This window comes from Syngnathus floridae, chromosome 9, assembly GCF_059516105.1.
Source record: "Syngnathus floridae isolate MCC-2025c chromosome 9, RoL_Sflo_1.0, whole genome shotgun sequence".
Taxonomy (NCBI): domain Eukaryota; kingdom Metazoa; phylum Chordata; class Actinopteri; order Syngnathiformes; family Syngnathidae; genus Syngnathus; species Syngnathus floridae.
This window is the reverse complement of record NC_142421.1, coordinates 10,449,513-10,460,508: the sequence shown is the minus strand read 5'-3', so window position 1 is coordinate 10,460,508 and position 10,996 is coordinate 10,449,513. Positions and strand designations below refer to the sequence as shown.

The 10,996-nt window shown below is 40.6% G+C and overlaps 3 protein-coding genes across 3 annotated transcripts; 1 reads left to right on the top strand and 2 right to left on the bottom strand.

The window, feature by feature from the left end:
• Positions 1 to 400: 400 nt before the first annotated feature.
• Positions 401 to 3,337, top strand: LOC148393437 (tripartite motif-containing protein 72). Its single transcript, XM_088385235.1, has 6 exons — positions 401 to 1,037; positions 1,115 to 1,210; positions 1,294 to 1,527; positions 1,607 to 1,629; positions 1,697 to 1,830; positions 2,339 to 3,337. The coding sequence occupies exons 1-6, from the start codon at positions 474 to 476 to the stop codon at positions 2,938 to 2,940; spliced, it is 1,653 nt and encodes a 550-aa protein (XP_088241361.1). The 5' UTR covers positions 401 to 473; the 3' UTR covers positions 2,941 to 3,337.
• Position 3,338: 1 nt separating this feature from the next.
• On the bottom strand, positions 3,339 to 7,817 carry LOC148393436 (factor VII-activating protease-like). The gene is made up of 13 exons (XM_088385234.1): positions 7,658 to 7,817; positions 7,214 to 7,361; positions 7,054 to 7,140; positions 6,864 to 6,977; positions 6,667 to 6,783; positions 6,466 to 6,576; positions 5,392 to 5,563; positions 5,214 to 5,305; positions 4,751 to 5,126; positions 4,542 to 4,684; positions 4,188 to 4,322; positions 3,918 to 4,063; positions 3,339 to 3,827 (listed from the first exon to the last, which is right to left on the bottom strand). The coding sequence occupies exons 1-13, from the start codon at positions 7,715 to 7,717 to the stop codon at positions 3,660 to 3,662; spliced, it is 1,869 nt and encodes a 622-aa protein (XP_088241360.1). The 5' UTR covers positions 7,718 to 7,817; the 3' UTR covers positions 3,339 to 3,659.
• Positions 7,818 to 7,957: 140 nt separating this feature from the next.
• Positions 7,958 to 10,771, bottom strand: LOC148393435 (putative E3 ubiquitin-protein ligase TRIML1). Its single transcript, XM_088385237.1, has 5 exons — positions 10,535 to 10,771; positions 9,991 to 10,224; positions 9,821 to 9,852; positions 9,577 to 9,719; positions 7,958 to 9,505 (listed from the first exon to the last, which is right to left on the bottom strand). Exons 1-5 carry the CDS (start codon positions 10,691 to 10,693, stop codon positions 8,934 to 8,936), a joined length of 1,140 nt encoding a protein of 379 aa, XP_088241363.1. The 5' UTR covers positions 10,694 to 10,771; the 3' UTR covers positions 7,958 to 8,933.
• Positions 10,772 to 10,996: the final 225 nt, after the last annotated feature.

The window sequence follows — 10,996 nt, the reverse complement described above, 5'->3', positions numbered from 1 at the left end:
GGGGTGCAAAAAGTATGAGTTACATTTAATATGATGAATGAATCTGAATCACTTCACGCTCACAATCACACTTGATCACAACTTGGAGTGATATTACAAATATTTTTGAATCTCCAGCACAATCTAAGCTCATTTATATCTCATTATTTCAATGTCTGTTATTCATGTGTTGATGTGCAATAAAAATATGTTTTAAATAGTTTTTAAACTCTATGGATATCATATCTATCTAACTAGTACGGTATATGTTGCTTGCTAGATCAATGTTTGAGTTTCAGTGTACAAAAAAAATATTTTTGTGGGTTGTCTCAGAGTGAGTCAGATCAGGAAACATATCAGCACATCTTTAGTAAGGTGATACTGAGGCACGTGATTGGTTGTGCATGCAGAAAGAGGGCTGTGAAACATTCATGAGCTGGAGAAGCAACACAAGGCATTTTTGCTGAGCCACCATTGCAATTGTGAGCAGAGCTATGGGGACTGTCGAAGAAACTCTGAAGTGCCCTGCTTGCCAGGATTTATTTACAGATCCTGTGAAACTCCCATGCAGACATTACTTTTGTCTGACCTGCATACAAGCTGTCTGTGAGGGGGCTCCACTTTTCTGCCCAGAGTGTCAGATCCTGCTACCATCTAACCTCACCCTGGAGATAGATGCAAGCCTACAAAGCAAAGTGAAGGACTTCAGTATCAAATCATCAACGTCGGCGCTACTGACAGAAACTAAATTGTCGTCAACTATCCGCTGCGACCACTGCATAGAGACGCCATCAGAAGCTATCAGGACCTGCCTGACCTGTGACGCATCTCTGTGCCAGGCTCATGCATTGTTGCACGAGCAAAGAGCTGCACTGAGGGAGCACACTGTGGTGGAGGTGACACAGGATCTGCTGTCTTTAAAATGCAAAGAGCATCGTGACGAGCTTAAGCTCTTTTGCTTGGAGGACAGAGTCCCTGTTTGCTGTTTGTGTGTCCTGGTTGGTGCACACAAGAATCACAGAGCTGCCCAGCTACATGAAGCCTGCACCGACTTAAAGGTCATTCATGTGTTTGGCATGGCATATTTCTCTGCCAGGATTTCATTTAAAAGAATGACTTGTATTTCTCTTTTTAGAGCATGTTGGAGACAACTGTGAAACAATTGCTCCAGATGAGATGTGAAGCAGAGAACGCCATTAAGGACTTGGAGTTCATGTATACACAAACAGTGGTACTGTCAATTTGAAAAAATACAAATAATATGGACATTTTTGCATTTCGGATGATTTTTGTGGATTCTTTTCATGTTTTCAGATGTCTGCAGCGGATTTTAGAGAGAGGATCTCAGATAAGTACAACAGGATCCGAGTTGTGCTGGATGGCGACGAGCGTCTGATGATGCAGATCATTGATGCAGAAGAAGAATGTATGAGCGAGTGGCTGGAAGCGCAGAGAGGAATCGTGGAGGCCCGCATTAAGGAGATAGATCAACTCAGAGTTTCTAGTAAATTACTCTTACAAGAAACACATGACTTAAGCTTCATACAGGTATGTTGAAACATTGTGGGTCACATCAAACCTTTGTTCCAATGTCATGTGCATACCTCAAGTTCTTTTCTTTCTACAGCAAGTCACCACACAGAATCTGTGGTGAGTATATTTGTCATTCATGTTTTCATTTTCAAAATCGATTGTTTTGACATCTATTTCATTGTAGTGACCCTCCAAAGTTGGCACCCATTCAACAAATAGACCGAGACCTGTGTGAACCTGACAAGTTGAGAACAGTGGAGAAGCTTGTGGATGACCTGTCAGTGGCTCTGTCGCAACATTTTCCTCGAATGTGGTCTTGTAAGTAAAATAATCTTATACAGTCATGGAACTTACAATGTCTTATGCAATCATTTAGGTGATGCTGGGTGACTACATACAGGCTATTTCAAAATATTTAACTCATGGTAAATAATGTAAATGAATTTGCTCGGGCTTCAAACAGTTACCATTGTAGAATCTTATGAACTGTATATAACATTTTATTTCAATTGATAATATTTTGCATTTCAATGAGGAGCCAGGTGCTTTCATTTCGTTCCATTTGATTTTTTTTTCTCAAAATTATGAAGCATAACCTATATGTAGATTTAGGTTGTATTCCAAATTGTACCACATTTTGCAGCTTAGTTGTTCATTGCACTGGTTTATGTAGTGACAAAGGTGATACCAGCCGAGGTGTACCTACAGCTCAATGCCACTGTGTGGGGTGGGGGACAGGAGGCGGAGCTAAAGCTCTGGAAAAAAAGTTGAGGTTCTCAAAGATCAACTTCTTAATTGCCTTCTGGATATTCATTTGTTCTTTCAGATCTAAGTTGTCCTTCTCTCGACTTGAAAACAGCCCACCCAAAGCTGGAGGTATCCCAAGATGGGAGACAAGTGTGCTGGAGAGTGCAACCAAACAGTACATGGGCTCCAACCATTCAACCATATGATTCCCAATACAGCGTTTTGGCTCAAAAGAGTTTTACTACTGGCCGACACTACTGGGAAGTCATCATACGGGAGAAACCGTACTGGCTGATTGGTGTGACCACCGGTCCAGTCACTAGAGACATTTGTCTGAGTCCAAGACCTTCTGGTCTGGGTGTGAATAAGACTTCCTGGTGCATCTACCATAGTGAGGGACAATATATGGCGTGCCACGACACGCAGGAGAAACAACTCCAAGTTGGGAAGAAAGTCAGAAAGTTGGGCATACTGGCAAATCTTCCAAAGGGGGAACTGTCATTCTACAATGCAGACACCATGACTCTACTTCACTCTTTCTACGTGGAGTGCAAAGAGCCACTTTTCCCAATGTTTAACCCTTGCATTGATGTGAATGGACTGAACAGGCAGCCCTTGACCATGTTTTGGATCAATGACCCCTGGGACTGGAGTGTCAACACAGATGGAGGTGACGAGTGACTTTTTAATTTGTCATATTACAGTCTAAAAAGAATGTTTTTATATATGAGCGTTCAGTTTGTGTGTTTTACTTCAGTATTTTTCATGATTAGAGTCAGTAACTGACACCACAATACACTGTAAATATTTCATCCATTCATTTCTGGGGCAAACTACTCTCATGCAGTTTGCAGAGTTACTGAGCCACCGTGCTTTGCTTGTTCTTTTCACTACATAAATGACAACACCAAGGTCATGTGTGCCTTTGGTGTCAGTTTACCTTGCAGGGGGCGACCCACAGGGAAAATTTAACCAATCAGTATGAGTGTGACACTGCATCTTTGTGTGTATTCTTGTTCATCTCATAAAGAAAATAAGGAATGGCATCCTAATTCATTGTACTTTGAGGTCTTGTGTGCTCAATTGTTCACTAATAGTTTAATAAAATCATGTGTGGGAACATAGTCAAATTCATAAATCCTTTACAGTCAATTAAAACAAAAATGTAAAACAATTTCTAGGGCATTCCTGACTCAAAGCTATTACAGAATTGATATCATCATTATCATCGTCATAAGCGTCATATCATTACCAAATATGTGGAATACTTCAAGATGTTCTCCTTAAAAGTACTTAAAAGTGGCTTAGACATAATTACATTCACAGTCAACCTAATAAGTGAGCTTCAGTACATCATTGGCCCCAAGTTCTACTGGATGCAGAATGACAGTAAATGCCCCTTATTGAGGTGATGCTTGAGTCTTTGATTTGATCCAGTCCAGGAAGTGAGTGATCCGTGCATAGACCCCAGGCTTATTTTTCTTTCCGCATTGGTCTCCCCAGCTCACCAAACCATAAATAAAATGGGTGCTGTTCTGCTCACACGTCAGCGGTCCTCCAGAGTCACCCTGGAACAATAAACCCACAACCAAGCTCAACAATTGAAATTGGTCAATCACATATTAGTTGTATTAGTGTTTAACTTTCTCCTCACTCACCTGGCAGGAATCGACCCCTCCTTGTAGATGGCCAGCACATAACATGCTATCATCCAAAACTGTGCCATAAATACTGCTGTCAGAGCATTTCTCTTGGTTGATCAGTAGAACTTTGGCCTCCAACAAATGGTTGGAACCATACTCAGCTGCAAATAGAAATGGTACAAGACAACAGGTGTGAGCTGAAAGTACTGAATGGAAACATTTAACCACTGAATTATTGGAAAAGAAGTGGAATATGTATTCATCATTTCAGGAAATTAGACTTACATTCCTCAGTAGCACCCCATCCAGAAATGGTACACTCCTCCCCATCATCTAGAGGACTATCGGGCAGACAGGCTGCCTTCACAAACTGGGTTTCATTGGCACAAACACCATCGGTGTCTTCAAGTCGCAGCAATGCTGTACAGATGCAGTTGTTTTGCATTATTAGGTAATGTGCAACACAAAAATGATGATCCCAGAACACCAAGATGTCATTTTAAACACAGAACATTAAAAATGAATCAAAATGTATTTTATCATTTCAACATACTTCCTTGACACCAATTACACAACTTTCTATCAGCCAGCGCTGTGGAAGCATATTGCAGCATCCAGGCCACATGGATAAGTGCTCACCGATGTCATTGTGAACTGACACTGGAGTCTCCCTGTAGTTTTCATGCACAATAGCCTCTTCAACATCAAATATCTGTTCAGTGGGCTCACTGGTGTCCAGAGAGAGTCCTCCCATAACCACCTTCATGTCCTCTTGTTTGTTACTGTTCAAACACATAAACATGATAGCTGCAACACTTTTAAAATGTGCTTATCAAAATTGGTCTTACACGCAGTGTCCAGCTGTCAGTATCCAGCAGCTTTTAATGAGAACGCCTCCACAAATGTGCCTGTACTTCTGAGAAGATCTCTTGGGTCTCGTTTGCAGGGAGACCTGCCAGGGTGATGCCCCAGGGGGCACCTTCAATCCCCCAAAGATTCGAGAAAAGCGTTTCTTTGGCTGTGGCTTCCCACAAGTGCTGAACCGTGTTTCAGAAAATGCGGGAGTGGGTGAGGCATCACTAGGTTGTGGAGGCTCAGTTGGCTCCTGGTCTGAAGTAGCTGGTGTTGGCTGGGGTTCTAGAGTAGGGGTCTTAGTAGTAGCTGAAGTAGCTGAAGGGGCAGGAGGGGCTGGAGGAGATGGAGGATCTGAGGGGGCAGTCCCTTCTGGTGTCACCCAGAAGAATTTACAGTCACACATGTAAGTCTTTTGGTTTTGTGTGTGTTTAAAGTTTAATCTTAAAGTCTACGTACCTTCAGAACAATCGTCTACATCGCAGTAATTCCACAGCAGTTTTTGGCCTCTTCTGTAGAAACACCATGGTGACAAGTCGCCATCTGGGTTCCTGGGGTATAGAAAACATCACTCAACACATCCTCTTTCCTTTTCTTTTTTTGTAACGAGGCATTTTCAGTCACATTTAAAGCTGACCTGCAGCGGTTGTGAGGCCCAAGGCCATCACTGTCCTCAAATGAGTTGAAAGGATCTATTCCTCTTTCCAGGATGAAATGAGAGTTCCAATAGAGGCATTCGTCACCATCAATCGTCTCACTCACGTTGCCACGATATGTCTCGCCATCATCCTCATAACAGTCGTTAGGGCCTGACAATCATAAAACACCCACTTTAATAATTTGTACTATAAAATTCAAACTATGAGCCGTATCTTTTCCCCATAGCTTGAACTATGAAAATCAAATCTTAGTACTTTCAATACAGTATTACTGTCGTTATCTTAAGCCTAAGGATGTTAGCATACAATACTAAACACCATAAGGCTAATGGAAATTAGCATTGCTTTGTCAGCCATTTTAATCCCCCAATTAACTGTGACTTTAACACACTCATTGCCATTACACATATGAATAGAACATAAAACAGTACAAGCAGATGCCAGATTATTGTTTCTACTCTGTAGAAAAAAATGAACTGGTGAAGTTTAGCTTTCATTTACCGTATTTTCCGGACTATAAGACGTACCTAAAAACCTAAAATTTTCTCACAAGCCATCAGTGCGCCTTATAGTCCGGTGTGCCTTATATATGGACCAAATTCCTAAATTTAAACTGACCTGAAGCATTGTGTCATGAAATCAATCATAAGTGGCCTGCTGAAGACTATGAATCATGAATCAAAAAGACTATGGATCATTATTTTGTGATTATGCAGTAATTTGTTGCATCTGAAGTTTAAATAAAAAAGATAAAATGGAGAATGATTTGATTTAGATTAAAAATCTGACATGATGCATAAATGGTGCGCCTTATAGTCCGGTGCGCCTTATATAAGGACAAAGTTTTAAAATGGGCCATCCATTGAAGGTGCGCCTTATAGTCCGGTGCGCCTTATAGCACGGAAAATACTGTACTATAGTGTTGCTGTATCACATAACTACCACTGTCAGGCTATGACTTGCACACCATATGTGTAATATGTGTGATTTATAAACCACTGCAAAAAGTTCATATTGTGTGCTGAAGAAAACACATTTTATAATATGTTTACCAACGTTGCAGAAACGACCACTGAAGCCATCGGGACAGTTGCAATCAAAGTCATCACCATCCTTGATGCATTCTCCACCATTCATACATGGATTAGGCTCACAAGTAGTATCTGGAGAATAAACAGTAAACGTTGTGTAATCCTCATAAATAACCTTTTGCAAATTAGGCCACTGGTGTGAATAGAGCAACGGTTCCTCACATGTTCTACAGCGTGGCGGCTGGAAGGGATGCTTGCATTTGCACTCAAAAAAAGGTGGAGTGGAAGTCAACACACACTCGCCACGACCGCATATACCCTTCTTGCAAATCTTTGGTCCTGGAATATTGATCGTGTCTTGTATTGGTTATTTCTTGCAAACCACATACTACATTTGCATGCAACAAATGCTTGCTAACCTTTCTCGCAGCGTCTTCCCCTGAAAGGTTTTTGACAGTCACATTTGAATTTTCTTTTCTTTCCTTTTTCCTTGCAGACGCCATTATTTTGGCAAGGGTTTGGGTTGCATCGGCCTAAGGAAAAGGAAGAAAGTTAGAAATGGAGCTCATTATTATATAATGACTGGCATTTTGGTTCTGTGGTCCTCACCCGCTGGCTCTTGAATGTCAAAGAGCCATTCACTTGGGTCATCATCGTCGTCGTCATCATCATCTCCAGAGATTCCAAAGAACATGTCTACAAAGCATGACATGAACTGTATATGCATCTGTGCCGTGCTAGACCATGAAATATAAATCACTATTATCACCATTAATTATGTCTTTAAATAGTTGTTTCCTTTTTTCATGTCGTCCACGTTTATGGCCCCTGATTTCTTGAGGACCATTTCCATAGTCATGGTCATGGTCATGGCGGTGATGGTGACGATGATGCTTTTTACGTTTGTCAGGTTTCGTCTGAGAGGAAAAAACAAGTTTCAAATAAGGTATATTTTCAAGATCAAAAACATTGTCTTTTTTTGTTTATATTCACAATGGTTAAATATTTATTGATTATCAATGGAAAGGCATTTTGTGAGGGAATTTGGGAAAATAATTAACGTTTGCCCATCTCCCATGTTTATTTCTGTAATTTCTCATACCTGAAGAAAAACAGCTGGTGAATGGCTCCATTTTATTTCAAAGACATGGCAACAGCAAAATAATAAATAAACAACTATAATAAGCATCAGTACTGAATAGGGAATACATACTTGGGCTGGGATGAGGATCACAGCAAGAAAGAGGCAAAAGAAGAGGAGCTTCAAATTCATGTTGGCACCAGATGAGAAGACACGCAGACAAATGAAATAAGAGTGTGCAGCAGCAAATCGCTTTCACTTGTGTAAACATTTGCATGAGTACACTAACCTTTGATTCACCTTAGTCTGGCATCATAGCGGTCGATGATATTGATTGTTTTCTAGTACTGTCATAAACACAGTTTTGTTCAGCTGATTCGACCATGGACATTTTAATACAAAAAACTAAGAACCTTCCTTGTGTAGGCCTAGTTAGATTTTTCTCGAGTTTGCAATCAAAAGACTAAGTAGAAGTTTTTCAAAACCTTCACGTCATAGTAATTATGAAATATTACTATTGGGTTCTGATGTGTTTTGTTTTGGTTACATTGCACTTATGGGCTCATGGAATAGTGCATGTCTGCCCCGACAACCATCCCATTTTGTGACCCTAAGGGAAAAGTTCATTTTCAAGGAACTTATTTGTTTGACTGTAGACTTTGGAGCCACATACACTGGCTGACTCTTAAAATAAACGACCACTGCTCTTTAAACTCATTTTACCCCAAACCCAGTGCAGTGTAATTTAAAATCCAGACTAATTGACAAGTGGATTTGAGGTGTTATTATATGGTTTGGTTATATCAAACTATTGTTAAATATTCAGAAATCCTAGACATGGGAAAGTACTGTCTTGCAATGCCCCTCTATAATTATTTTTTTTTTTTTTAGAAGAAAGTAAAGCCTATATCAAAATGAAACTGGCCACAGTGTCAACAAAGCTAACAGATTCTTCAATAGATCATATAAAACACTTTATATAACTGTTTTTGTTGTTACGACACTAATGGGATTGGAAGGCTATAAAAATATTGTCTAACTTGTCTGAGGCTGACTCATGTTTAGTCTGTCTGTTAAATATTTGAATTCCAAGAGAAGCTAAATTGATAGACCGCCAGACCACCGACCCTCATTGTTGTTCACGCAGCATTTGAGCCACTAATTTACCGTAAAGTTCATTCTAAAGTCAGAAAAGTTAATGCGACTAACAACCCCAGCTACTTTTCCTCAAAAGGAGTGATGGAATGGTACGAGTATATCTGTCTCACAGTCTGTGGTTCTGTGTTTGAATCCCAGCTGCATGTTCTCACTATGCATGTGTGGGCTGCGTTATTCGGTTTCCTTCCATATTTTAACAACATGTTTGTTTGGTGAATTGAAGATCAGCCCACAGGCTTGGAAATGAATCTCAAACAAGTGGAGCTGAAGATATTGCATTACATATTACTATAGGTTTTGCATTGGTTCCATTGTGATCGTGGCCAGGACACAAAGCCAAGTGGAGGCTGTCGGAGAAGCTCCCTGCGCAGAAGCAGAACAGCGGTGACATGTCGTCTGCACCCACAAACATCACTGACCCGGCTGGGAAATTACACAAAATTCCAATTCGACAGTACTGTTTTGTGACAAGCAGTCGATGGGGCACACCACGGTGCCAGGCTGTATACTCCCCACCAAAAAACTCAACGCACCACGACTCATCTCCTCGACCCAGCCAGCAGTCTTCAGCGATGCCCTTGCGTGGAATGCTGGGATACGTGACCCCAAGCTCCCAGTAGGTCTTGCCCGTCACGTCCATTTCCCAGTAATGACAGCCAAAGCTGAAACTTTGCAAGCTGATGACATTAAGAGTGGTGTCAAAGCGTAAAGGGGTGTCAGGAAGGTCCTTCCATGTGTCCGTGTAGGTGACACTGTCTCCTTGAGGAGATACGAGCAGCTTGGGATGGGCTGTATCTGGATCCAAGCACACATCACTTGAATCTGTCAACACATATTGAGTGAAAATAAACTATGAAGAAGTTATGATAGATAAAATGTGTGGTTAAACTCACAACTTTTCACAAGATTCTTCATGGTAGGAGTGACAGACGAGATGAGCAAAAGCATGTTGTCGGTGAGACTGAGAATCTGCTCAGCTTTGGCGGCGTCCAAGCTCACGCTGCAACACTCTGTCCCATCAAGTGCAAGTGGCCCTCTGGAGGAGGTCGATCAGCAATAGAAGTATGGTGAGTCACGCTTATGGTTTTAAATTATGCTTGTTATTTATCACAGTTTAATTGTGGTGATAATACATACCTATCCACCAGCCCTGCATCTTTATGGTCTGGCTGAGAAGAAGCAAGAGAATGGGAATGAAACAAAATGTATTGTACAAGCATCACTATAGTTGTGGCACTACACAGAATGAGAATTTCACTCAGAACAGCACAGCTCATTTATGGGTATGCCCCATCATGCTTATTCACCATTGCATGAGCATGTAAATTCGCATGGTCTAGAGTTGCTGTGATTTCTGCCAGGTCCTGTTCCGTCTTCTGCATCAGAGACCAGTTCCTTTCCATGAGCCAGTCCAGAGCTGAGACAGCAGCTCGCTCCTCTGCTTCCAAGTGTGACAGCGTTGTCCTCAGGTCGTTGCCCAGGATGGCTTGGATCTCCAGATATTTTCTTATTATGCTCTCCTTTATCAGATAGGACTTTTTCTGAAGTACAAGCACTCATCATTTTAGAGAATTATTAATGTTTGGTTTTCTTTAAGGTTAAATAATTTAATAATCATAATAAACAATTAATTAATCAATTATTGTCACACATACATCATCAAGGAAGTGAACATTCTGAACTACTGGCTGACCCGAGCTAGAAGTAAGCAAAATGGTCGGTGTAAATTGAGAAACCTAAACTCCAAAGGCTAATATTACATGACAAATGAAGGAATATCACTTAATTGTTTTTTCTTGCAGTTATATCAACATATTTTGTGGCTAGGGACCTTTCCCATTGAGAACTTACAGAGATTTCTGATTGTTGCTCGGCCAGGTTCTTCTGTCTGTCTTTTGCCACCTCCCTCTGCAACTTTAGACATTCTTGATGACTTTTTAACAACTCCTGTTGAGAATGGTGCAAATATTGAACATGCAACATCCTCAAACTGTTGAATAAACAGTTCATATGAAGCCTTATTAAGTTGTAATGCAACAAAAAATTGCATTAAATTTCTTAGTCAGTGACTCCACCTCTGACCTTGCCTAGGTCATTGATGTTGCTTTTGACAATATATTGATAATTTCAAGAATTACTATACTGCACTGTATGGTCTGTGCTACATGAAATGATTATTTGGTTACTATTTTTTGAATATCAGCCAAAGCTATTAGAAGGACCCCTTAATATTACAAATTGCACTCAGACACCACTGCAAATAATTATGATCATCACTAGATAGTTAACTGTGCCGATCCAATTATTTTGTCA